This window comes from Pleuronectes platessa, chromosome 14 (genome assembly GCF_947347685.1).
Source record: "Pleuronectes platessa chromosome 14, fPlePla1.1, whole genome shotgun sequence".
In the NCBI taxonomy this organism is placed as follows: domain Eukaryota; kingdom Metazoa; phylum Chordata; class Actinopteri; order Pleuronectiformes; family Pleuronectidae; genus Pleuronectes; species Pleuronectes platessa.
The window spans coordinates 18,226,219-18,253,733 of record NC_070639.1 but is presented as its reverse complement, the minus strand read 5'-3'; the positions used below and the strand labels follow the sequence as shown (position 1 = coordinate 18,253,733).

Genomic DNA, 27,515 nt, shown 5'->3' with positions numbered 1-27,515 from the left:
TCTGTGTTTAAGTTTATATGGTGCCACTATCTAAGTCCAGCTGAAGAGGACCACAGGGGGAACAAAGACGTGAACACAAGGCCGGTCTGCAGCACTGAGGAGCAGATGTCCTGTTAATTATGTTAGGTTTATTATATCGGCTTCAGTAAATGTATTCAGGGGTCAGATGCATAAAACTGTCAGTCCTTAATTAGCACTACAGCAGAAATGTGCATATCCACATTTATAGCTTTATACGTACACATGGGGGTCTCCATTGAGCCACGTGTGGGTGTTGAGATACATTAAATCAACTGTTTGCATGAAGGCGTGTCACTAAGACACGTTTCACAATTAAGCTGCTGTCAGACCTGCCCTGACGTGATTGGATGTGAGAACACAAATTTCAAAGTCAGTTTCTCCCCCCCCGACTGGCAGATGTCTTTGTGCTGTGGATACAAACATGTGATCTGTGCAGCAGAATGTGGTCCTGCCGGCTGTATGCTCTACCCAGCTGCCACTTCTCCCCTTCATGTGCAGACAATTTCTTGTTGTTGTGAAGGCGTCTGACCCAGACTGATCCTTTGCCGCGTTTCTCTTAAGTGGAGGGCAAACACCAGCAAATGTCTGGACCCAGTTTGACTGTCTGAAAGCAGCTTTTAGTGAGACCTGAGGTTTACTCAAGGCCTCAGTTGTCTGCAGCTGAGCATCACAGCACTGACCTGCAAACCATCAGCAGCAGTGATGTTGAAAATCATCATCACAGAGGTGATCAGTGCTGATTCAGTTCAGAGGACGCATGGCACACAATGTGATTCATAAGCAATACAATGAAAGCTCCTGAATTACAAACTGTTTGAGATTTGAAAGCTGCCACTTCTCCTCACACTGATTTGAAATCTTTCAGTTTTCCGGGCGGAGGACTCCAACACCCACCGTCACCTGACTGAGTTCGTGGGTCTGGATATCGAAATGGCCTTCAACTACCATTACCATGAAGTGATCGAGTCCATCACCGACACCATGGTTCAGATCTTCAAGGGCCTGAGAGACAAGTAAGATCAGGACTTTATAAAGTGAAGCTCAAAACTAATAGGCTGACATTTTTGTTCTCAACACTTTAGTTGGACTTAAACTTTTTGTGAGTTCAGGTGACGATTTGCACCAAAACCTGATGTAAATGAAATGTCACCGAGGGTTCACACTGAATTTTAACAGGAGCAATTCCTGATGCAGACGTTTTTATGGCTGATAAAAGGTTTGAATATTGTATGTCTTAGTAAAATCATTTCATCTGTTGAATCCAGATTAAGTGTTATCACCCACACTCCTGTCTTCTCTAACACAAGGCAGACATTACCACACACTAGATTTATTGATGTGGCTCTATTGCCTCCTAGCGTTGTGAACTAGTACTGCACATGTAATGAACTATAATAGGAGATGAGTATGGAAGATGTATTTATGGCTCCAAATGTCCGTGAATGACAGTAGTTCTTAGTCTTAGTCATTTCCAGACATTTCCTGTCCAGTCATAAACCTTCTGTTTAATTATTGACTGCAGGCAGCACATGGATGAGAGCTGCACCTCCTTCAGTCAACTAATGACTCCTCAAAGCCAACCCTTAAATAGTTCCTTACCCATTAATTACTCCTTGAATATAAACAGCTCCTGCTCTCTATTGTGCACATTCACACCAAAACCTCCTCAGTAAAAAAGATAGTAACATTGAGATAGTAACATGCACCTACATAGGCGGCTGGACAACAAGTGTCCACTCCTCCTAGTACCTGGTGAATCAGCCTTTACAACAGCAATCCATCGAGTTGCACTAAAAGGAAAAGAGAGATCCCACTCTTACTGGTTTATTGCATGTTACACAAAAAACACACCCTTGTTTAAAGACATTAAATAAAACCATTATAAACCATGCACCTGGATTGCACAGTCTTTTCCCACCATCAAACTACCTAACGTGGATTTGGACCCGCCCTGAAGACTTCAGCCCATGTGCTCCCAGGGGTTAAAATAAGCCAGTGTCTGTGTGAAACATCGATTCAGACGTGAGTCACATTCAATCGCATGCTGAGCTCGCCGCAGATGTTAGCTCCTGTCATACTAGTCCCCGTCAGTTAGTTTCAGCTTGTGACTATTGTTCCTCTTTCTCAGGACACTCTGGCGGTTTGTCTTTTTGTTCTCATGACCTTACAAACTCTGCCTCTCTGCCTGTTTGTGGTCTTGGGTGTTTTTTTTTAAACGAATGACTCAAGTCAGACGTCTTTTAGAGCTCTTCTGTTCCCATATCTTTTTTTCCAGTGTGTTTGCCAAAGACATCATGTTGTCACATCTGTCTGTCTGTTGGTTCATCTGTTAACAGGATAATGCAACATTTTTCAACATTTTTGTCAATTTCTCAGGATTACAAGTTTGATCTATTCGTATATTTTTCGTGTTGATATTGATGAGTCGGTTCAAATTGTTGCAGATTATCAGACTACTTGTTGTTGTTTATTTTAAGAGCTAGACAGACATGTAGGATTGTCTGGCCTTGACAGAACTATGCACTCTACTTGTGATTTAGTTCATACTGTCTTTTCCACTAAAGTATTTTAGCTCCTCCATGAGCTCTTATGTTCTGTTTCTGGGTAGAGAGCCGGTATAGTGGCCAGGAGATGAGTGGCCTTAAATGATTCAAATCTGTTCTAACAAAGTGACTGACCATGTGGGCTTTGACCCTTGCTTGGTGAGCAACCAGAGATCTAAATCCTGATTCCTAAGTTTGAATGTGTCTGTTTCTGCATCAGCTTCCAGAACGAGATCCAGACTGTGAACAAGCAGTTTCCCAGTGAGCCCTTCAAATTCCTGGAGCCCACTCTGAGGCTGGAGTTCACTGAGGCCGTGGCCATGCTGCACGAGGCCGGCGTGGAGATGGGTGATGAGGAAGACCTCAGGTCAGAACACGTCAGACCCCCTGTGACCCACTTCCACCTCATCATGTCATATGATTATATTTGAGTTTAAAAAGAAGTGAAACATCAGACCGATAACTCGGCAACATTTTACGATTCAAGTAAATCTTTTGATCAAACGGTTCCGTTGAACTATTCACATTTGTAGTGGACATAGAAACACGTTGTCTAACTTGGTGTTGTTGTAGATACACTAGTGGAGCATTATATAGATTTATAGTGTCGAGCTGCGAGTTACAGTCGAACACAATAAAATACAGCTGCTTGTAGAAATATTGAATTCTTTCTCTGTTGTCCTATAGTACCCCCAATGAAAAGCTGCTTGGCCGCCTCGTCAAGGAAAAGGTACGTTCACGTGGCCCTTTTGGTTTAATATTGGTGTAAAAATCTGAATATATCTTTACTGGACATAGACTGTACATGATTGTGTCAGCGGGTTCATCACAGTGCTGCACAAAAACCCCATGTTTAGGATAATTTATTTACAACATAGCTTTCATAAGTGTTGCACATGGCAAAGCAAACATATTCTGAGCAGTGTTGGCGAAAATAGGCAGATTTGACAGAATTTGTATAACTGTAAATAACTATAACATAAGTAACTACAAGTACCTTTTGTAATATTCCATCGGTTCTTTTGTATTTCCTCAGTATGATACTGACTTCTACGTGCTGGATAAGTACCCGCTGGCTGTCAGACCCTTCTACACGATGCCAGATCCAAGCAATCCTGTAAGTTGCTCCCTTCTACACACACAGTGACTGGCTACGTAGTCCGAAACAAATGTTATGTAAATTTGTGTAAATTAGTTTTGTGGTTGACGGTGCCTAAACTTAAAAAACTGTCCAGAGAGCAGCCGTAGACTGAGCCAAACACTCTGTCTTCTGCTGGATATTGGGATGTGCCGAGAGAGTCTAGTCCAGGAAATAAAGCTCCTTGCTGAAAATTACGACTTGGACAGTTTGCTTTTTGCTTTTTGTTTTTGTTTTAGTTGTGTTTCTTTTAGTGTGTTTGCAAATTTTCTTGAGTTTCGCACCATTTGTGTGTCAGTGTCATTAACAGATATGTGGATAGCTTGATTGTGGATGTCACATGAAACACGTCTTCTTGTTTTTCTGATCAGAAATATTCCAACTCCTATGACATGTTCATGAGGGGGGAGGAGATCCTGTCTGGAGCTCAGAGAGTCCACGATCCTCAGCTGCTGACTGAGAGAGCCGTCCACCATCAGATTGGTAAGAGCACGTGTAGAAATGCTGTTAAGAGACATCTTGCATAGGAACATGTGATTTGTCTCCCTCTTTAGGTGGCCAGTGGTAATAACAACACCCATAACAATTTTTTTAATAATTGTCTCACATGTAACTTTGTTTTCTTTCTTTTTAAACGCTGAAACTCTTTCTGTTTATTTATGTCACCATAGACCTGGAGAAGATCAAGTCGTACATTGACTCCTTCCGGTATGGAGCCCCCCCACATGGCGGTGGAGGCATTGGTAAGTGATGAGCTTTACTGAGGAATTCCTGTTTGAAAAGAGCATTATTATCATAATAAACTACATGAGAATATGACCCCAGCTCCACGTGTTATTGTGAGTAATAAAGATTTGCTGATTGACTGTGATCTTCCTCAGGCCTGGAGAGAGTCTGCATGCTGTACCTCGGCCTCCACAACATACGTCAGACCTCCATGTTCCCCCGTGACCCCAAGCGCCTGACACCTTGAGCCTTCGTGCAAGTGGACAAACCCAATCATCCGGGACTAACACACAGATGCTGGTGACGGGAAACAATAGTAATCCAGAAAAGGAGAGGGTATAGGGGTTAGTGCCACCCTAGACACTAACGTGCCACTATGATTAACCAATAAGATGCAAGAATAACGCAGTCGCAACAGTAGGGTGTATTTTATTGATTGATGTTCAACAACAGCAAATGACAAAGGGAATAAAAAGAAAGAGGAGCTGATCTGTGATTTAAGGAAGTTGCTGGAAGCACACACTTATTCCATCTTTTATCCAATGAGTCAGTGTTTGTCGAACTTCTTTTCTATGTTTACAATGTTTTGAAAATCACTTTAATCCAGATCTGAGTCCCCCCTACTACCAGCACAGATTTAGGACTAATGATTGTGGTCTCCAGTGGTTTGCCGGTAATTATAGGTGTTTTGTTAATGGAACTAAAATCAATTCATTAAATACAAAAAAATCCTTGAGCCATCAAGTGTTTGTCTCCTTTGTTTTTTCCAACTGTTGTGTGTCTGTGTGTGTGTATTTTTGCTTTTATAGATCAAACACAGTTTATGTTCATATAAGATTGATATCTTAATGGCGTCACTATGAAATCCCAGTATATCAATATTAAAAAGTTGGCATTGCCTGATTGGGGAATAGTAGAGGGGAATAACAGAGTGCCTTTCCAATGCTTATTCTTATACCTCTGAACAAGGATCAAACACTGTTTATTAATTCAGTAATGATCAGGTCAGACAGATGTAATCGATCACAGACTACGACACTATTAAGATGTTTTTATTTTGTAAGGACGATCTACTAAAATACCACTTCAACACGAAAAAGGAACATAACATGTATTATTAATTTACAACTATACAATCTGCAAAGCTCGAGAATCTCTGTTCATTCACTTTTGGGTAAATATAAACTTTAAATCGACTTCCAGCTTCATACAGTGAGGAGATCAAAGTGCTTGTGTGTTAATGTCACTAAAAATGATATACAGTTGACAGTGGAATTGATAGTAATGGTGCATCCTAATTTATACACTTTGCATTTAGCATTATGTTGAATGACAAATACAGTTTAAAGTCTTGAGATGATGGGATGCGCTCTGACCAGGGGCTCAGTCAGTCGCTGCTCCACTGACTTGAAGGATGAAGAGGAAGATGTGAACGATGTCCACGTAGAGAGAGAGCGCTCCGTAGATGTACTCCTCGGGGCTGATGGCCAACTCCCGGTTCCCAATGAGAAGCTGCGTGTTGTAGACTAAGAACTAACAAGACGCGGAGAGAAACAAAATGAGGTTCACTTGTCTAATAAGATGTTTCTGATGAGGGCACAAGATGCAGACCCTCAATTACTTCAAAAGCATGCAAACGTGTTATATACTTTTTTATCTCGGTCCAAGGGGAAAGTGTTGATACTTTCACTATTGAAACACTGAGTCAATCTGAACAACTTCCCACAGTTATGATGGCGACCTTCATGTTCCACATTTTAATCTTTTCATAACGTTTGACATTTCAGGCTAAATGTCTGTTTCCAAGTTTCCATCAGTGCGCAAATAAGGCTGATGCCTACAACTATGCTTGGGTACCATGGTATATAGACCTAAATGCTAACTTCAGAATGCTAACATGCTCACAATGGCTATGTTAATATGTTGATGTTTACCATGTTCAACAACCACATAAGAAATTAAGAGATCACTAGTGAGCCACACTTCTGGCCATACATTCATGAATTGCCAGGATATTGAAGACACTGCCACCTTGTGGCAACACTACAGGGAACATTAGCTGTAGTCTTTGTAGGGTCCATCATCTGGGGACCGTGACGATCCATTAAATAGGTGTTAATATAATTTGGAAAGATGGTGGACAAACCAACAGAACAACATTTGCTGTTGATGTTCAATATCCCCAGAAAACGAACTCTTTCCAATGCTCCATCTCTTCGGCCTTTCATCCAACTCTCAGACTAAACCATTGATAAACCATAAATTATATGACTTAATAATTACCAAATCATTTCTGGTCCTAGAGCGGAGATAGACCTGATGTAATTAAGACTCATTAAGTAGTATATTGTCCATATGTGGTTTGGTCTGATGAATAATTGTGTATTTCAGGGTGTAAGAACGACTGTGCCTCTTGTTATCCAACAACAACCTTGTGATACAAGTTGTCCTTAAGAGTCACGGGGGTGTAGACTCACCAGAGTGTAAACGACGGCTCCAATTGCGGCGTAGAGCATATGCAGCCAGGGGACCTGTGGAGTGACACAAGAAAGGCCGGTGAATGTGAAATCAGTCTCACAGATACACCCAACTGAGCTGCTACTCTTCCCCCCCCCCCCCCCCCCCCCCCCCCCCCCCACACACAGAGAAACACGAGCAGAGAGAATAAATGAAAAGAGTTGACCAAAGAGAGCTCACATATTGGAAGGAGAGGACGACTGCCGTAACAATCCCTATGATCATGAGCAAAACGGCGGCAACAGAGAGAAGGCCCCCGCAGGAGGTGAAATCCACCTGTGATGAGAAGCAAGTCATTAACGGGATGAAAGGGAAGTTAATAGGCTTCAAGTCACATGAAAGAGCAGTGGAGATCAGTTCAGAATAAGGGTTTAAAATAAAATAAAAAAAATTAAATAATAATAATAAACCAGGGAGGATTTGTCGTGCTCCAGTCAGAAATGTAACTCATTCGTCTTGGGTTGCATCAGACGGAGAAGTTGGATTCACATCTTATCCCGAAATGTTTTAAATATTTAAAGGAACCCAGAGCCGCATTGTAACGCGAGACAAAGGAGTTCTTTTACACTGACAACAAAGACAACCTCTGACAAGCCACGAGCTACTGAGCCACAGACACACACAGACCACGTCTCCATCTACCTTGGTTTGGAAGCAGAAGATTGTGACAGCTATACAAACTAATGCTGTTATTCCCATGGCGAGGAGCACGGCTTTCGTTTCATAATAGCTGTGAAAGACAGAGATCGGAATTCAAACGATTAAACAGAACGTAAAGATGATATGAATACGTCACTGTGAAAATGTGACTCTCTTTTGTGTGTTCTGATGCCAAGAACAAACCTCGAGATGGATCCAGACATGTAAGACAAGGCGAGAGTCTGCGAGAGAAAACATGAAAACAAGGTGTTACAGAGGACAGAGTGGATTCTTTCCTCTTTCATATGCTGCCTTTGCTTTTCCAGTTTTCTTAGTTTTGCCTTTGCTGGACTGTAATCATTACCATGCAATAATTAATCAATATTGACAATACTTACGAATACTCCCAACAGTATAAGATTGCACGGGAAACGTCTCCTAAACAAATACATTTGAATGTTTTAGGTATACAAATAGAAATATTACTGGTTTAAAATATTTGAAGACATACAATTTGTAGATGAGTTATACTGCGTCAGGACGGGGGGGTGCTCACCTAGGCTCTTTGCAGCAGATGAGAATGCAGTACACCACAAAATACACCACACTATGGAGAGATCAAACACTCTGATTGGTATTGTTACGTAACATCAGGAGAAACACAGGAGCGGAAATATTGAGTTGCTCTTCTAATTGCACTTCAAGTCTCCTTTCATTGTGTTGCTGGAGTGTAACTCACAAAGACGCCCAGTAGACGCCAGGGTACTTGATGACAAACAGCCTCACTGGGTCCCTGTGAAAAGCACAAACACAGAAGACTTCCTCATCCTCCGGCGCACACACAGAGTAAGTAGAAATGTTCCAATGCACGGGGACACTTACACAAATGTGAAGACGCCAACGACTGAGAAGGTGACGGCAAGCTGTGCTGTCAGAATTAAGTAAACCTGCCCAAAGACACAAAACCAAGAAGTTCTGTTGAGCACACAAGAAAACACATTTAGTAGATTTAGATGAGATTACTGGGATTTGTGATTGTCGGTCTGAACAACAAAACAACACACAGTGGCAGTCTTACCTTTCTGATGAAGCCGTGCCGAATAGATGTGCTTTCCCACTGGGCGCTCAGAAGATCCTCCATGTCTCCTGCAGAATTGGGAACAGCGAGGTGGTGATTTAGACTGGTTCGTCTTTCGGGAGCTTATGTGAATATATTGCAGGAAGTGATTAACTGAAGTCATTCCTCAGAACCTGGGTTGGACGCGTGCACTCCAGCAGACAGAGTCGGTATTGTGGTGGGCATCCCGGTTGGAGAGAAGCCAGGGGCTGGTGCCCACATGGCGCCCTGCGGGTAGATGCCCTCCTGGCCCCAGTAACCAGGCGGGCCAGGGTACATGCCGGGACTGGGGCTGTAGGATGGAGGTGGTGGGAGAGGGGAGCCATGCTGGAGCTGCTGGGGGTAGTTTCCATACTTCGGCTGTTGTATTGCGTCCTCATAAGCTGGAGGACTGTCTTCTTTAGACGACATGTTAACCTTAAAGAGAGAATAACTCAAACTGTACATGTACTAGTGGAACGTCACATGATGACTAGAATATGAGACGTGTGTAAGGTCACTATATAATCAACAGTAATCACGTTTATTGTACTTTTCAATGTCACATTTACTGAATAAAGGCAGGTCGTGATATTATTGTGAAAACCTTATTTTAAACATTAAAATAAAGAAGAACACAATTTAACAAAGGTACAAATTCAGTAGTTTTAACAGTTACGGGATAAAAATCACCATATTTCTACTTCTAACAAATACACACACTGTGTTCTGTAAAACAACCTAGTCAAACAATAAAAGGCCGGAGAAACAAATGAAACTGTAACTTACCTGGCAGCGTCAGCCTGGCAGCACTGTGGCCTTCGGTCCTTTCTCTCCTCTGGGGTTTGCCTCCCCATGGGGGGGGATGTCATCTTTGTAACAGGATCTGCTCGGTGAAACTCACACTGGTATCCATGTGTGGTGGTTGGGACTGGCTTCGCTGGCTCCTGTTCAGAATAACAAAAATACCATTAGATAAAAAAAAAAAAAACACCAGACTGTCTCTCTGTCTGTCTCCTAAAATACAATTTGTTAGATGCTAGGGATTACAAGACACACACGTAATTTACTAACACACACAATATTGCAATATTACAAATTAAAAACGTGTGGCGAAAAGAAAAGCCAAATCAATAAAAAGGAAAAAAAGGGGGTATATCAATGAAAATCTTGAAAAGCACAATTTTCAAGATTTTCATTGAAATACTGTCTATGTTTTGTGTACAATCAGAGATGGATGGAAAGTATTGTTTGATATGAATGGTCAGTTCTGTAAAATGTGGCTTTCTGTGTTTTTGGTAAAATAATAATACAATGAATCAAATAAAGTCTTAATGAAACAGAACACTCGAATCTAAAGACGAAGCGGAAGCAGCAAATAAATATAATATAATAAAAAACAATAGAATCTCAAATAAACGAGAGATTAAACAAAAATGCAAATTTAAAAAAGGTGCAAATGAGTATTGATTAAAAATAAGAAAAAAGAAAAGTGAGGGGAAGTTATTTCTGTTGTTGTTTTGTATTGTTGTTTATTGTACCTACGTGGTTTCTGCGCGTCCTCACTTCCGGGCGGTTGCTTGCGTCGCCTGTGTCGTCACCGCTCTCCTCTGCAGGGCAATGGCGGAATGATGCCAGCGGACCTGACGGCTCTTACCGCTGCCGCTTCTCTCCTCTGCTTCCTCTGCGTGTGTTTCGGCTACCGACGAACAGGACGCGCGCTGTGGAGGAAGCTGTCCACGGGCGTCATGGCGCGCACCGGGAAGCCGCTGTTCCGCATCGCGTGAGTACAACGTGATAGTGTTTAATACGAGCGTCGTTGTCCTCGAGCCGCGCAGCTCAGCGACGTGTGTCGGTGTCACACCAGACCCCGTTGGAAACATGCCGCGATTTAAAGTTTAGCATTGAAAGCTGGTGAAACTAATGCGCTGACATGTTGGTCGAAGACATTTCCTAAACACACGACAGCTGTTGTTTAATTCGGCAGAACTAACATATATGTTATATGTTAAATGTAAATGTACCTGTAGAATCTGTTATATAATAAGTAGGAAGACATCTTCCTCATTGATAGATGATGGTGACTAGAAATGGGTTATTTGCATTTGTATGGTAACACATTCCTCATTATTTATATTATTACATATTGACATATTCCGGACATATTTAACAGGATTGATGGTGTTTTGAATCTGCCTCTGTATTTCTAATCACATTTACCTTAGTCTGAGGCCTGTCTGGCTTCTTATTGGCTAGTTCAGTCCCATTAGGGAGAGCAGCAGGAAGCGTGTGTTAGCGTCAGGTTAGCATTGACCCAGTGCTGTTTCCCCTGCAGGTACGCACTGTACACCAGCACCAGACTGGGCTCCATGTACTACAAGAGGCAATTGAGAAAAGCCCGGGAGCAATACCCCACTGGACATTCCACCGCTCGCCCCACGCTGCTCAATGGTATGTACCAGCATTCCTATAGTTTGGCACATGTCCATTCCACTGGCATGTTGGACGCAGGGGTGTACGATCTATACTGCAGTCAGCCACCAGGGGTCGATCAAGATGCTCTGGCTTCACTTTAAGAGCGCTTGTCATGTTGTCCATCTTTATACACAGTCTGTGATACTAGTATTCTAACATTACATCCGGACATATATTAAACATGGATACGTTTAAAACTGCACACAGATGTTTAATATTAAATTTGATATCTTGTCTTTTCTTTGTGTCTCGACAGATATTAAGATAATCCCCATCCCAGTGCTGTCTGACAACTACAGCTATCTGGTCATTGACACAGCCTCCAGTGTTGCAGTGGTTGTTGACCCTGCAGACCCTCAGACAGTGCAGGTAAACACCTCTACAATTACAGCTGTTAATCCTCAATCGCTGTTGTCATTTGTGAAAGTGCGCGCCGTCCTGTGTCAACAATCTGAAAGTATTGTGCCTCTTAATGGGCTTCTGTGTAAATTGCTGCTGATGTTGACTGATGGTTTAAACAGCACTTGTAACATTTCAGGCTGTCCTCGAGGAAGAGGGAGTGATGTTAGAAGCAATACTCTGCACACACAAGCACTGGTGAGGTTTATAGTTTGGTTGCATGTGTATTTTTATTTTATTAAGTGTTTTCTGTTAGAATTTAATATATGGAAAAATAAGGAGATGGTGCTAAATATGCAAGACATACACATACATTGTATATCGTGGAGTTTTCATGAAAAAAATTGCTAATCTAAGGAGAGGAAAACCCACACTACATGTATTTGAAACAACATTTATACCTCAATAAAATGTATGTTGTTGAAAAGGCTTAGTTTCACCCGAAGGCCAAAACAAATGCACAGTTGTTGTTTTTTTGTGTTTGCAACACTGGCAAGCTTCTGCTTTTTGTTCCATTTGCAGGGATCACAGTGGGGGAAACAAAGAGTTAAAAAAGCTTCACAGCTCCTGTCGAGTTTATGGAAATGCAGCCGATAACATTCCTGGCCTCACGCAGTAAGTCCCTCCTCACATGCAGCGAACTTTACATCATTTTAACACATCACAAAGTTTCATTCCATACTTCATGTCTTTCTTTCTGTTTTATTACACTTAGAAATATGAAAAATTGTCCAATAACCCAAATTGACGAGATAACGTGAGATGTTTGGTGTAACAAATCAGCGGTATTGTGTTGACACCAGTTGTGTGTATTGTTTTGTATCTGTGATTCCAGCCCTCTCTCACACAAGGAATCTGTAACAGTTGGCCGTATGCACTTTAAGGCACTCTTCACTCCTGGACACACAGTGGGTCACATGATCTACCTCCTGGAAGGACAAGCGGCCGGCTCCCCCCCCTGCCTCTTCTCGGGCGACCTGGTCTTCCTCTCAGGATGCGGTGAGTTACACAGAAATCTTTCTCCATGGAAATAATCATCCCACAAATCAGTTAGACCGAACAGTCTCTTAAAGTTGAAAATAATGGATTAACCCCGGTAAACTATCGATGTGGCACTTTTGTACTTTTAAATAGAAACAACTGTGACTGCTTAACCACTATGAATTCTACCAGAAGACAACAGCCCTAACAAATATATGATTTTATGATCATTTGTGGTCTTTGGTGCACTACTGTCGTATAGTAGCATAAAACCAGCTGACTGGTCATTTTTCAATATATTACACTGAATCTCTGATCTGTCAGAAACTGTTTCACAGCAAGGGACAAATTTAAATCTCAAAAACGTTATCTTAGGATTCAAGCTGAACTCGAAGCATCTATGAAAATATCTTTAAACCGTTTGAAATGCCTTTTGAAATTCAGATAACCCGCCACAAATGTGCAGATGTCCTGTTTTGAACTCAGATCCAAACCCATTGTCATTGTTTTCAGGGAGGATGTTTGAAGGCAACGCGACAACAATGCTGTCATCTCTGGACACAGTCAGCGCTTTAAGTGATGATACGCTATTATGGCCGGGTAAGGAGAATCTCATCCCTTGTCACTCTCTCTCTCACTCTCACTCTCTCTCTCTCTCTCTCTCTCTCTCTCTCTCTCTCTCTCTCTCTCTCTCTCTCTCTCTCTCTCTCTCTCTCTCTCTCTCTCTCTCTCTCTCTCTCTCTCTCTCTCTCTCTCTCTCTCTCTCTCTCTCTCTCTCTGTGTGTGTATGTGTGTGAGATGCTGAGCTTGTTTGAATGTGCAGGGGCTAGATTTATGTACTTTGAGAGGCGTAGTGTGTCAGCGATGCACTTACTTACAGTCAAAGTCTTGAAAGCCTTAGCGCAGGGACTACTAAGAAGCGTAAGATTTAAGTATGGCTACTTGTGTGGGCATGATTTTTGATTTTTGTGTCAACTGGCTCTCCCTCAGGTCATGAGTATGCAGAAGACAACCTGCTGTTCGGCGCTGAGGTTGAGCCACACAACACTGTCAGGGAAAACAAATATCAGTGGGTGCTGCAGCAGCGAGGCCAGAAGCTGTGCACGGTAAGAATGATATATTGCCATTGTTATGCCGCTCAAGCACACCTTCCCGGAAAGGATTCACGTTGTCCAGCACCTGGGATGAAGGGCTTATCGCCTGCGTACAGTGTTTGTGTTGTCGGTGCCCAGAGTGCTCGCTCTTTTCTTACTTCCTCCCCTTTCGGCCTCTCACGGTTGAGCCTCGTCTACGATAGCGTCTGCAGCAGAGCAAAGGGTCACTGTTGAGGAAGGCGCCTATCTGGAATTTAGATGAGTTTTGATCTATACAGCATGGCGTATAGAGGTGGTGCTGCAAACTTGCAGTTTACTGAACTTTCACAACCAAAACATATCATATGACTACATCTCTGCATCATATGCATTGTTGGAACATGAAATGTGGCCAGTGTTGTTTTTCAACATGAACATGATGAGCAGATCAGCTGCACAGTCAAAGAAAAACATATTGACAAAGATTACAGATAGATTTGTTTTAGCAGAGCAACCTGAAAGAGAGAAGAGTTTCAACTGAGGCACTAAATAACCTAAAATGCTGTTGTGATTTACTAGAAGGGCATTAATAGAGTGAATACCTCCACTAAGGCTTACCCCCCATCTCTCCATGTTAAAGACAGTAAAAAAGAAATTCCCGGATTGGCCCATTTATCCAAATCTGCTCCAAAATTGAATAGGTTCCTCCTTGGGTCATGCTCCACCTACCGATGGATGTAATATCACTGCCATAGGAGATGGAAGGAGAACCTGTGCTTTTCCTACTCTGAATTCAAATGCACAACTACAGTAATTTATGTAGGTTACTTTAGTATCTCAGCCCTGGGTTCTTTTAATGTGTTACTTGTGCTTGATATTTATTAGCCATCTATCTGAATTTGCTTTGTGGTAGGAATCTAGGTAGATTCTCTCCGAGTTTTACATTAAGAATAAGAATGCAGAAAATGCCATGTGTTGTTTTAACAACTTTTAATCCGTATGATCCAGGTTATCATCTGGGTTAGCAAATGATGTAGATGATTCTCTGCTAATTGCATGAGATGGAAATGAAAGACGTGATTTAATGCTGACGATCTAAAGCGTTGCATCAGTTGAACTGGGGCAGAAAGACAAAGCTGCGCTGGGTCAACTTGGCAGTAATCCCTTGCTACCCATAATGCTGTTCTTTAAATGAATGAGTGGCATGTGAATCCTCGTGGCCACTAGAGATAGGCTTTGCACATCAATTTTGATGAGGGTTGTGTTTTTTTTTGTTTTTTACACCTGCTTTATTTTCAGTGTCCCTCCACTATCGGGGAAGAGAAGCTGTACAATCCTTTCCTGCGCAGCCACTCTACTGACCTCCATCTGACCCTGGGCCTCCAGCAGCTCCAGGACGAGGACTGGACCCAGTACAGGGCTCGTGTGCTGGAGGGGCTGCGGAAACGCAAAGACCTCTTCAACAGGAAGTAGTACCAGCGGGCGTTCACTTAACAGCAGGGAACACAGCGGCGAGCTCACCGGGGACAGTGGTACAAAAAGCAGTGGTTTGAAGTAATAAAATCATTAAGGCTGGGCTCAGAGGTACTGTACAAACACCTGACCGATTTGGAATGTTCAAAGGGTCATATTTAATAATTTTTTACATGTATCAACCTGTAGTGAACCTTAGGATAAAATCACACTTTTGTTATTGCATAATCTAAACTCTAATAATCCTGTTACCTCTCCACATGCGGTACATTGTGGTAATTCTGTGTTCATAGACAGAGTAGTGCTCATGTATTGCCTCTTTAAGATGCCTTTAATAGAGGCATAAACCATAATGTAGTACTGTCCTGTCTTTAGTAGTAGGTATAACCAGATTTTTCCTTCTGGTGTGTGGAACACCGGGTGGCCACGTGAGGTACTGTATTGTCTACTACACACCCTGGTTTGTTTTTAGGACGAGTCGTCCAAACCTTTGGGAAGATGCTGTATTTGATTCGATGGTTTCACATTCAAATGCTGCTGAAGAGTAATAAGCTTCTCTGTGGAATATGTGACTTTTTGACTTTTTGATTTTAAATTGTTATAACAATTGTTCTGATAGCAACAAGAGGCGTTTCCTGTTTCAAGCGCTTTGGTGCACAACAACAGGCTGAGTCCCAACAGAGCCGAGCAAAGTGACTTCAGGAACTTGAATCTGGTTTTAAAGGAGTGAGACCAGTCGGATCTTTGTTTCATCATCACATAGCCTGCAGAAATTTCATAATAGCACACTCAACATTCCACCATTTGTCCCTCCTCTGTCATTTTTTACCCTTAAATGCATCTTCTGCTAATCTCTCCTTATAATCATTTTCACATAATTTACAATTACAGAGCCATGTCTCATGATCTAGCTCATTCCAGCTCACGTCAACTTGCCATGGAATAATAATAATAATAATTATAATAACAACACGCCTTTGGTTTTGGTACATTTTTTATGATAGCAAAAATATGAGGGAAAAAGTTGTACCCTAGCCTGAGAGGTGAATGGTTTTTTTGCTGTATCAATGAGCCAATTTAGTTTTGACCTGAAACACATCTGCTAAACATTACTTAATAACAGTGCATGTGATTATTTGCCCTGAACATTTTATTCAATCTTTCACTCATGGAAACATGGATCTATGTGCTAGTGGGCCAAAGGTGAATCATATGTCCAGTCAAGACTAGAAGAATTGAATGTGTCTCCCAGAAAAATACTTTCGCTGAACTTATTGTACATTTAGATTTGTATTTTTGAAATGTTTGCAGTGGCACTACATAGACAGAGAGGTATTGCATTGTTGTGCTTGACTGAATTGTTGGAAGAGTCTGTCAGTGTTTGATAAGTCACGATGAAGGTTAAGGTACAGACCGACGTTGAATCAAGTTCTTGATGGTTGATGGTTAAAATTTGTCAGTTTTAAGTTATTAATTAGTTATTAATATTTCGTTATTCATTCCTACTTTGACCCTCAAATGAAGGAATGTTTTATAAACCTGTTAAATCCCAAATAAAACACATTTTTAATATTTTGAAGGCTCTTTTATACTGTGACTGTATAGAAGAGGAGTTATTAGTTATCTATTGCAATAAACATTGTCATCTGTTGCTTTTCCGTGTCTTTAAATGTCTCTCTTTCTGAAAGAGCCTCTGTCGAGGTGGCAATGGGTCACAAAGCAAAGAAATAAACCCTGAAACTTTTGACATGAACGTGCTTCAGATTTTCTTCCTTGCTCCGGTACAGGAGAACGCACCAGAGCACCACATCCCCTGGTGATCGTCGACTATAATGTTATTCTGCCTGTTTGATGCACATTCCCACCCTATTTGCATATGTTTGAGTTACGAACACCACTGCACGTTGCACTGTTTTACCTTAGGTCATGTTTTAATGAGGAAGTAAACTCCCCCATTATAGCTGTGTATGTGTTATTTGTTGTCTTTATGAATCTTCAGAACTGACAGCTTGAGTTATTTTTTCTCCAATGCTGCTGTGACTTCCCACCACTCAAATAAGAGCTTAACCTACTTAACGCACATTTACAAGAGGAAAGAAATGAGCAGAAGTTTCTGGTGATAAAGCAGAGCCAGACGACAGAACAACAAGCTGTGGGGTTCAAGGTGTGTTGAGGATCCATCTCAATTTAACATCTTCTGTATAAATTAAGAGGAACGCTGATGAAAGTAGAATGAGTCATTTATAAGATATAAAAGACACCATTTGTTTTGGTTCTTCTATCAACATTTTGAATCTGTGGATGCAGTGAGACACGACTTTGCTCCTGAAACTCGCACCACTTTATTAAATACTCTAAAAAAAAATCCTAGCCAGAAGCTGACGTTTTGACTAACACAAGTACTAACCCCGCCCCCTCCTCTGAGCTGTGGATTTCCCCAAAATAAAAGTTGCCCTTAGCAACTTTGTCTTAAAAACGACTGATATGATAACGATAGGATATATAGGCTAATAGACTGTATACAGGCAAATACCTTAGACTGTACATGGGCTTATACCATAGACTGTTTACAGTGTTGTGCATGAACGAACAAAAGAACGCGTTCATTGAACACTTTCACTTTTATGAGAACGATGAACTGAACGACAAATAATGAATTTGAACGGTGAACACGTTCATATTGTAGCGTCCTCGCGTATACATATAAAAACAGGAAAAAATGTATTAAAAAAAAATAATTTAAAATTAAACTGATCGCGCAATTCCTGCGCAATGGGCTTCTGCGCAGATGTGCGCAATGGGCTTCTGCACAGGTGCGCAGTGGGCTTCTGCGCAGATGTGCGCAGTAGGCTTCTGCACAGGATGTGCGCAATGGTCTTCTGCGCAGATCTGCGCAATGGGCTTCTGCGCAGGATGTGCGTGCGCATTTTTTTTTTTTTTTTTTTTAATACTTTTTTTTAAATATTTAATTTAATTAAACATTTTTTTTTTTTTTTTTTAATATTTCATTTTTTTTAATTTCATTTTTAATTTTTCATAATTTCTCCTCGCTGGTTCAGGGGTAAATGATGCTGGTCTTCATAGGTGACTGACCTACGCAAATCCTGTAGCCGCCACCCCCCCACAGGAGATTATGTGCTTGTGTGTGTGGCTGCGGCGCTTCCTGGTTCTTCCCGGCACTACGCTGCCGGTGCGAACAGCCAAAGTATTTAACATGGGCGAGGAAAGGAGGCTTCTACCTCCAGTGCGTCCCCGGGGTTAGAGGATGATGGTGTGACGTTAATGTATTGTTTTACATTGCATGTGTCACGTCTTGATAAATCAGTCTCCTATGTCGCCTGTACCAGGAGCCGCCCCTGTCACTGGTTATCTTGGCTCGCTGTCTGGCCGGTAACCAGCCGTCCGGACCGCTCCGTGAAGAAGGAGGAGGAGACGTTTCTTTACTTGGAATGCGGCCACTTTATTTCTCGGATATACAGCAGGAGCAACACTCGAATCACCTCTAGATGGTCCGTCACTTCTCGTTATTCAAACACTTTTAGCGTATTTTCCCACAATACCCAGGTGCACTACGTCACACACTACAAACTTTCCTTAAAGGGGCAGACCATACCTGCAACACAACAGCTCTCGGACTCATACAGATGGCAAGAGAAAGCAGAGAGGGATTTTTACACACTGTCTGATAAACATTCCGACAGTAAAGGCAAGGGGTAGTTATGAATAAGGTTTCCTTTAACAAGTTAAGTCTTTCATTCTCACTTTCCACCTTAAAACTATGAAATGAACTGAACTATGAACTAGTTCAGAATTTAAATGGTTAACTATGAACGTGAACTATTCATGTTTACTTGTATGAACTGAACTTTGAACTAGTTCATGAGAGTAGTGAACTTGCACAACACTGACTGTATATAAGCTAATATACCAAAGACTGTATATAGATTAATACAGTCACTCCTCTACTGTGACGTCACTACACGTTGTCAAGGTAGTCGTCTCGTCGACGTCTAAGCACGGAAGTGGAAGCGGAAGTGCCGTCGGAGCAGCTGTAGGTACTAGGTAGTCGTCAGAGCAGAGTCAGACTGACAGGTTTGTGTGTCGGCCCACAGCTCCCAGTCGACATGTTGAAGGCGGTGGTTTTGATCGGAGGTCCCCAGAAAGGTGAGAGGAAACTACCGTCGTTCTCTGCTCGTGTTTACAGGCGTGTGTGTGTTCGGTGTGTGTGTGTGTGTGTGTGTGTGGTGGAGGGGGAGCTAGGCTGCTAATGCTAACAGGGGCTGAGCTGCACAGACCAGCTGAGCTTGTTTGTATCACTGACGTGGCAGAATGACACGATCACAACAACACACACTCATTCAGAACCTGCTCATCTCACCGAGACCTGTAGTTTGACACATAGCACAATAAACTGTGTGTTGTCAACCCAGCACTGGTCTAATAATGTAACTGGTAAATATTCCCAGTTATCGTAGCCCTATTGAAAAAAACGAAGTATTTGGGGATTATTATAACCAAATGAATATGTCATATTTAGTATAAATATATGCGTGCATTTTAAATATATGCTGCTTTTTATTTTTTTATATGTACTTATGATAGAATCAACTATTGACTTCTTATAAATGAAGTTTCCCATATCTGATCATTCCTGTGATTACTTTATGGTCATTGCCCCTGATACCTTATGTATTAATCTGAGGAATATTTCCCAGATTAACTGATTTGCATTTGGTTTATAGAATATCATGAAATAGTAAAAATCGTCTTATATCCATCCTACGAGGACACATTTTGATAATCCTGTTCCTGATTTGTCATTACATATATCAAAAGATATATGTAATGACAAATCAAGTTTCAAAATAATCTTTGTGTTGACAGATCAATCTACTAACAGCTCACTACTAGATTCTTAGTGCTCTGCAAAACACTATGGTGTCTATAAAGATGGGTTTAAAAAAAACCCACAGTTCAGAAAGGATATCTCATAACAATACATCTCCTATAATGAAGTTAAAAGTTTGTTTTGGTTTGATGCCCGCTAACATTATAGAAAGCTATCGGAGTTTTTATTGTTTTTTAAAGTTAAAAAAACTACATTGCTTTGCAGGCACAAGGTTCAGGCCGCTGTCTTTTGAAGTTCCCAAACCCTTGTTTCCAGTAGCTGGTGTGCCCATGCTACAGCACCACATTGAAGCATGTGCAAAGGTGAGTGTCGTAGTGATACAGTACCACTGTCATAGTACACAGCAATCATTGTACATCACAACTGCAGTATGAATTATGTACGATATACTTTTTCTGCAGCACTGGTTCCATGTGGAAAAGTAGATAATCTTTTGGTTAACACTGTAAACAGGTTTAAAATGATAAGTTTACTTCATTCGTAGTGTATGAACGTTTATCAGATTATGTTGTTTGTACTTATTTTATATTCATCTTGGTATTAGTTTAAATTTAATATGGTATTGTAAATTGTTAACCTGCATATCACAGAAAGCTTTAAGTTGAATTTGTCTAAACTCAATTGAGTAATACTGAATCATTAAAATCTCTCTAGTCAGTGTCAATAAGTAATCCTTTAATGGAATCAATCCAATATTAACATCTTTTGTGTCCCAGGTGCCAAACATGAAGGAGATTCTGCTCATTGGCTTTTTTCAACCAAATGAAGAACTGACCAGGTTCATGATTAATGCGCAGCAGGAGTTCAAGATTTCCATCAGGTAAACCAGCTTTTCACTGTCTCACCAAACAAGTTCAGATAATCATCGTTAGGCTTCTGATTGTGTATTTGGGGGATCGTGGGAGTTTTAATAATGTTTTACTAAGGAGTCAAATTCTTTCATCTTTATAAATTTGTGTTAGTGTTACAAATGGTGCAACACTATCACTGCTAAATGACTGTTTATATGCTGTTCTTGTGGGCTGGCCACTGCAGGTATTTGCAGGAGTACTCGGCCCTGGGTACCGGAGGAGGCATCTATCACTTCAGAGATCAGATTGTCTCCGGCAGTCCGGAGGCTTTCTTTGTCCTGAATGCTGATGTGTGCTCAGCGTTTCCCCTCACAGAGATGCTCAGCTTCCAGAAGGAACACGGAGAACCAAACAGCTCAGTTATCCTGGGGACAACGGTAAGCTCCTGTTGTCGGCAGCTTGTTAATGTCTGTGAAACAACTTGTAAAAGGATTTGAAAGTGATCATTTTACTCCTTAGTACCTGTTGCAGTTGATTTTGTCTAGCGTTAGCATCTTGATTATATTGAAGTATTCGTTATCTGATGTCAAAAAGAAAAATGTATATGTGTTTAACCATATCATCACTCTTCTGTTACCAGGCAAACAGAACACAGTCCTTGAATTACGGCTGTATTGTTGAAAATGAGGAAACGCATGAGGTATTTAAATGTTCCTGTTTAATATCCCTTCATTGTCATTATTGTCGCTATTCTTGATTCTTAACCCCGCCTCTTTTTTTTCCCGGCAGGTCCTGCATTACGTGGAAAAGCCGAGCACGTTTGTGAGTGACATCATCAACTGCGGTGTCTACCTCTTCAGCCCGGACATCTTCCAGCACATCGGTGCAGTCTTCCAGAAGAATCAACAGGACATGTTACTGTGAGTTGGACACGCTCCCTCACTGGGGATCTGTGCGTGGGAAAGCACCTGAATACCATTTACTCCATTTTCTTTGGTCCTTTTCATGGTCTCTTTTTTCCCCCACTCCCCTCTCCTCCCTGCCATGATTTGTTTCCCCCACACACTCATCAGATATCCGTACGATGGGTAAGTTGGTACATCGAGGCTGCACGGTGTGGTTGTAGAGCACGTAGTGTACAGTGTGAGCTGTAGAAATGAAGATGCTGCGGTTGCATAGGATGCTTTGTGAATCTTCTGTGCTGCCTATGCCCCTTTTTCTGTGCACTTTTTTGATAAATTGTAAGTCTCCTATTGTGGACTTTATTTATTTGTTTCGGCTTTTTGGCTAAATTTGCCCTTTAATGGGACAGTGACGATTAATTGGTGGAAAATCTCTTTGCCTGTCAGAGATTCAACGTTTGAAATGTTAGGAAATACACGTTTTTTGCTTTCTTACTGACATTTAGATGAAAAGGTTGAAATGTGAAGTTACAGCCAGTAATTGGTTTGGTTGGCTTAGCTTAGCTTAGGGTGAATAGTTGAAACACAGAAGAACAAAATCAAAAATCTGCCTAACAGCACGTGTAAAGGTCACTGAGGACAAACAATTGACATCTTGTTTTTTTTATCTGTACAGAAACAGAAGTTCAGTAGAGCATCTTGTTTCATGTTGTCCCTGTGGTTTTTTCTAGTTTAGCTAACAAAGTCTAATATGGTAACATGGACTTGGTGAAACTTTGTGTTTCACAGTTGGTCTTGTATCTTGTGAATTCTTGCTGCACAGTTTTCCTTCTGCCTAGAAGAAGCTTTCTGTCCGATCACAGCCTAAGTGTGCATGTGGACAGACGGGACCCTGGTCACTCACAGAATCTAAAACACATGGAATAAGTTCAAAGTTTTCAGTGACACTGTTTTCCCTGCTGGGGTTTTCTTACACACGGGTGTAGTAGACCTGAGGTTTGGCACCCCCCAAGGACACTGGAAATTTATAGCCAAAAGTCGAACAACAGCATGCATAATTTACCTGCTTACTTCAAAAGCACTTAAATCAAACCGGGCACTGCATCAGCAAAATTGTCGAACACATCATAGATACTTCATGGAAATTATACGTGTTGGACTACAAATTCTCTCAGGGACTATTCTGCCTCAAACCACATCTCCTCCTTTTTTCCCAAAAGTTCGATTATGGGTGCAATCCCTTAAAATATTCTTTTCATCAATATTTAACAAGCCGTTTCATCTTGGGACTCTCACAAAACCCTATGCCAGAGACCCTGATTAACATGGAACACATAGATTCTTTCCCTTTTGGCTTTTGGTTCCCTGCTAGGTTATCAGCTCTGCTTTCAACCCATTCCTGACACCTTCATGGTTAGTATGAATGATGCATTTTAACTCAGTGCTCTCATTTACTTCTGGGCAATGGATTGTAGGTCAACGCATGTTTTTCTTCAGCATCAAAAGACTTGTGAGGTAACAGAGCCACTGGGTTAGTTTGTGCACCCAACTAAATATTTAAGGACTCTCAACAACTGTTCAAGTACAGGGAGGGTGAAGAGAGAGTCCACGAGAACTCTTTCTTGATTCTTATAAAGTATTATTTTTCTCATTAGTACAATTTCTTATAAGAGAAAACGATTTAACTACCCACTCCCCAGACTTGAATAGTTTAGATTATTTAAGTGAGGTAGTCTGGAAAAGTGGGTTTGTTTGGTTCAGGCTGAAAGAAAGACCCCCAGATCCTGTCAGTCCTCATGTTTGTGTCGGGAGCATCTTTGGCTGCAGTGAATCATTAGTCATTAAGTCATTGATGACATATTAGAAAGCAAGGGGCCTATTTAAAACAAATACAATACAATTCTTTGCCAGATGCAGATGAATTATACTGTTTGTTTTGCCACCATACTGGATACGGCTGTCAAATAAGTAGGCAAAACCAAACCTACCAGGAAAATGAACACTTCGGTGTGATAAGAACTTCCTCCTGTGCCTCGGAAGGTAAAGGATCGGCGGTTTGATCCCAATCTCCCACATTCCGCATCCAAAAGTGTCCTTGGGCAAGACTCTGAGCCCCAAATGGGAGCAGACGGCTGTGCTGATACCGTATGAGACATGAGTAATGAAGTGCTGCACAGAGATAAACCGTGTGAATACGTGTGTGAATGGGTGGAAGGCAAAACTGTACTGTAAAGCACTTTGTGTTGTCATCAACACTAGAACAGTGTTGAATATATACAGACCATTGACCTGAAATTCATGAATTCATCATCGAGACAAATTTATTTGACATCTTTGATGTTTAACTTTGGTTCATGTCCCATTGGCTAACATGGAGGAGGCCATGTATTGTCGGGAGCCATAATGTCGACCACCTTTACATACAGTCTATGGTTTTTACATATGACATATCATTTTAAATCAAAGTGATTTCTGAATTATGGTATTTTGTTTTTGTTTTACAACTTTGTCTTGGATTTCATTCTAACATGCTAACTTCTACTCCAATATTTTAATTTAATAAATGAGTCCTCTGGCCCTGGTTTGTAACTCAGCACCATAAACTGATAATCTGTCTCCTGCAGAGAGGAGCCAACCAACGGCTGGCACAGAGCAGAGGCCATCAGGCTGGAGCAGGACATCTTTACGGCCCTGGCAGGAACAGGCAAACTCTACGTGTATAAAACACTCAAGTTCTGGAGCCAGATCAAATCTGCAGGGTGAGTGAAGGGGTCATAAACACTGTCAGGTTCAACCGGACACAGAGTCATCATTACAACATGTGTGACCCCCTTGCCTACCTAATGCCAGGAGAGGGGAGGCATTGGACGAGCATAAAAATGATTTAGACATTGACATTAAATTCTATTGACACAGTGAACCTCAGCAAACATTGTCATTGCTTGGAGACAATATCCATGATACTCAAAGACATTCTGTGCTCAAAACTAAATGAGTTTTTTGTCATTCCCAGGTCTGCAATTTATGCCAGTCGATTGTACCTCAACCAGTATCACAAAACCCATCCTGAAAGACTGGCGTCAAATAAGGAAGGAGGACCAAAAATAAGTGGTACGATTATTGAATCGTCTTTAGCTTTGTTGTTTTCTCAATATTTACATAAACGCAACTTATGTAAGCTTTTATTTGACTATTTATCCTTCTTGTTTGCGCAGGTAATGTCTATATCCACCCTACAGCCAATATTGACCCCACTGCTAAGGTAAGACTTCTTTTATTATATGATCTTAACTCTGTGCATACATACAAAGGAAAAGTGTCTATATTCAACAGCACAATGTCTTGATAAACATTAGTAAATTACAAAAGACAATTCTGTATAAAACAACAAAACAACATTTACCAGCAAACAGTACATCACATTAAAAACATCATATCAAATATACATGACATAGTCTCCTTGTTGGAATAAACAATTGACCTTGAACGAGTTGATGATGTTTCTAACCCGTGAAAGACGCAAAACCATCTGTGTCACTGGTAATTTCATGTCCTCCCTCATAACTAGAGGGTTGTCGTGGACTGGTGTGACCAGTTAAACTTGTGCGGTGGTTGTAACTTGAGATGACTTCTAATTTTCTCTGTACAGTTGGGTCCCAATGTCTCCATTGGCACTGGAGTGACTATTGGTGCAGGGGTCAGGGTTCGGGAATCGATCATCCTCCATGGTGCAAATCTGCAGGTGAGCCTCTTTGAATATGTTGCAAATGTCATAGTTTACAAGAGGAACTTCTTCCATTGAAACAGGACAGGCTAACATGGGGCTCTGGATCTGTGCATGCACACCACACACTCTGCCCTTTCTTCAGCCACCCGAGGGCTTTTCTAACAGCTTTTCTCATTTGGTATTTTGGAGCCTTGCCATTCGCTGCAGTGGGAGTTAAGAAGTGTAATTTTCATGTCACATCAATAGGTGAACTCTCTCTAAAGTTTAAAGTGAGCTTTATTGGTCATGTAAAGTATGAGCCGCCTCTGAAATGTTGAACTTCCCTCACAGTACAAAACACCAAGTCTGGATTCAAACTGAACCTCCAACTAATTTAATTGAAGGGAAATTTATCTGGCCCTTCACTGTCGGTGACATCTTTACATTTTATGACTGACGTTATCCACACTTCAGCTGCGACTTCTCTGGAATTTATTCTTAAGCTCCACTGTCACAGCAGAAATATTGTTGCCTGTGCCTCTCACAAAGATGTCATTTTTAACGATTCTGAGTCTGGCATAATTTAATCCCATGTCTCCAGTGATGACTGGTGCCTCGAAAATGAATTTAGGCTGTGGGTGACTTATTGGCTTTCATTTCATATTGCCTACCAGGACAATTTATTAGCAGAGGTCTCCATCCACCCCCTGTTTTTAATCTGGTACTTTAAGGACAGTCTTTTTTCACATGTGCTAACAATTTCTAATACGTGAGGGAGATGCTTCAAAAGTTTATCTGCTGATGAATTCTTGAACATTTAAAAACTTTTTTCTGATCTTTTTCTCCTTGAAGGATCACTGCTGTGTTCTGAACAGCATCGTGGGATGGGATAGCACCGTCGGCAAGTGGGCGAGAGTGGAAGGAACCCCGAGCGACCCGAACCCCAACGACCCGTATGCAAAGATCGACAGTGAGACGCTGTTCAGAGAAGGGAAACTCACGCCCTCCATTACTATTCTCGGTAAGTGTGCTCTGACTAAGTGACTGTAAATACAAGTTTATGTTTGATGTAAGTATTTTCAAAATTATCATACTCATTATCATAAGTGCTGTTTGTCTTCAGGTTTTGGCAAGTCACTTCCCAGATATCACTTTGTACAACAGTTTTTTTGTCTTCTTAGTATTTATTTTTCTTTGTCTTCTTCTTTTTATTATTATTACAATTAAATTGTAATCATTATTATTTAACCCTCTTTAGCTACAGTGCTTTTTTAAGTTAACTTCCCTTTTCTTTTTCAAGCAAAGCAGAAATTAGGAAACACCCTGAATGCCCTGAGTGAAAATGCACCACTGATCTGTCTCGTCACTTTGCTTTGTCTCCTCAGGTTGTAACGTGACCATCCCCTCCGAGGTGATCATACTCAACTCGATTGTCCTCCCACACAAAGACCTGAACCGCAGCTTCAAAAACCAGATCATTCTTTAGCTAATCTTCCCCGTGCTCCCGTCCACTTACTGTCCCTGATGAAGGATGCGGCTGAGCGGCCGCTGCCACTGCCTCTGAGTTACTGTATATAAGATGTCCAAAATGAAGATATGGGACATTCATTAAATAGTTTTGAAAGATAGATTTTTATATATTTGTCCCCAGGCCTTATGCATCATCGGATGGCAGCAAAATTGGTGAGGGGCTGATCATGCATGTTGATTCACCTTGAAAAGTGCTGTGATGCCTGAGGTTTATATTGTTTTTCTATCAACGTTACCGAACTGTAAAACGATTGCAGACACTGTTTGGTCGGATCTATTATAATGTTTCACCCTCGGCGAATCCTGAGACTTGTTACTGATGCTCGAGATTAGAAATGACTGGCAAATAAAGATCTCAGGCTTCAGACTGATTCATTTTTTCGGAGGTGATTATTTATGCGGAACCTTGATTAAAACCTTGAGCATCTTCATTGTTAGGCACAAAAATTGACCATTAATCTCCCGCAGCTTCCAGATTTACACTGCAATCAAGCAATGCTGCCTTTTTTAAATGTGAACCCAGCAGGGGGCTGAGGGGGCCCCAAGACAAAACACGAGCAGCGGCAGCAGATACTTAAATTGGGGATTTGCAATCA

General features: G+C 41.3%; 4 protein-coding genes across 4 annotated transcripts in view; 3 read left to right on the top strand and 1 right to left on the bottom strand.

Moving 5' to 3' along the window:
* The window catches only part of dars1 (aspartyl-tRNA synthetase 1), a 28,620-nt gene extending 23,456 nt beyond the window's left edge, over positions 1 to 5,164 (top strand). Inside the window, exons 12-18 of the mRNA XM_053439397.1 lie at positions 887 to 1,034; positions 2,785 to 2,931; positions 3,252 to 3,294; positions 3,601 to 3,681; positions 4,074 to 4,185; positions 4,374 to 4,445; positions 4,584 to 5,164. Of these exons, the coding sequence (XP_053295372.1) occupies positions 887 to 1,034; positions 2,785 to 2,931; positions 3,252 to 3,294; positions 3,601 to 3,681; positions 4,074 to 4,185; positions 4,374 to 4,445; positions 4,584 to 4,675 (695 nt within the window). The 3' untranslated portion in view covers positions 4,676 to 5,164. The remainder of the gene's footprint in view (positions 1 to 886; positions 1,035 to 2,784; positions 2,932 to 3,251; positions 3,295 to 3,600; positions 3,682 to 4,073; positions 4,186 to 4,373; positions 4,446 to 4,583) is intronic.
* Positions 4,641 to 9,112, bottom strand: LOC128455656 (protein lifeguard 3). Its single transcript, XM_053439398.1, has 12 exons — positions 8,971 to 9,112; positions 8,836 to 8,910; positions 8,663 to 8,730; positions 8,467 to 8,531; positions 8,324 to 8,377; positions 8,141 to 8,191; positions 7,983 to 8,022; positions 7,789 to 7,826; positions 7,588 to 7,675; positions 7,126 to 7,221; positions 6,906 to 6,959; positions 4,641 to 5,961 (listed from the first exon to the last, which is right to left on the bottom strand). The coding sequence occupies exons 1-12, from the start codon at positions 9,110 to 9,112 to the stop codon at positions 5,812 to 5,814; spliced, it is 921 nt and encodes a 306-aa protein (XP_053295373.1). The 3' UTR covers positions 4,641 to 5,811.
* Positions 9,113 to 10,281: 1,169 nt separating this feature from the next.
* Positions 10,282 to 16,834, top strand: pnkd (PNKD metallo-beta-lactamase domain containing). Its single transcript, XM_053439396.1, has 9 exons — positions 10,282 to 10,463; positions 11,016 to 11,131; positions 11,412 to 11,524; positions 11,694 to 11,752; positions 12,077 to 12,169; positions 12,390 to 12,553; positions 13,049 to 13,135; positions 13,526 to 13,641; positions 14,908 to 16,834. The coding sequence occupies exons 1-9, from the start codon at positions 10,309 to 10,311 to the stop codon at positions 15,079 to 15,081; spliced, it is 1,077 nt and encodes a 358-aa protein (XP_053295371.1). The 5' UTR covers positions 10,282 to 10,308; the 3' UTR covers positions 15,082 to 16,834.
* A 2,244-nt stretch (positions 16,835 to 19,078) lies between these two features.
* gmppaa (GDP-mannose pyrophosphorylase Aa) lies at positions 19,079 to 27,284 on the top strand. The gene is made up of 12 exons (XM_053440312.1): positions 19,079 to 19,245; positions 20,195 to 20,292; positions 20,707 to 20,810; positions 21,026 to 21,218; positions 21,422 to 21,481; positions 21,571 to 21,701; positions 24,308 to 24,442; positions 24,697 to 24,794; positions 24,899 to 24,945; positions 25,333 to 25,425; positions 26,242 to 26,410; positions 26,775 to 27,284. Exons 1-12 carry the CDS (start codon positions 19,206 to 19,208, stop codon positions 26,873 to 26,875), a joined length of 1,269 nt encoding a protein of 422 aa, XP_053296287.1. The 5' UTR covers positions 19,079 to 19,205; the 3' UTR covers positions 26,876 to 27,284.
* Positions 27,285 to 27,515: the final 231 nt, after the last annotated feature.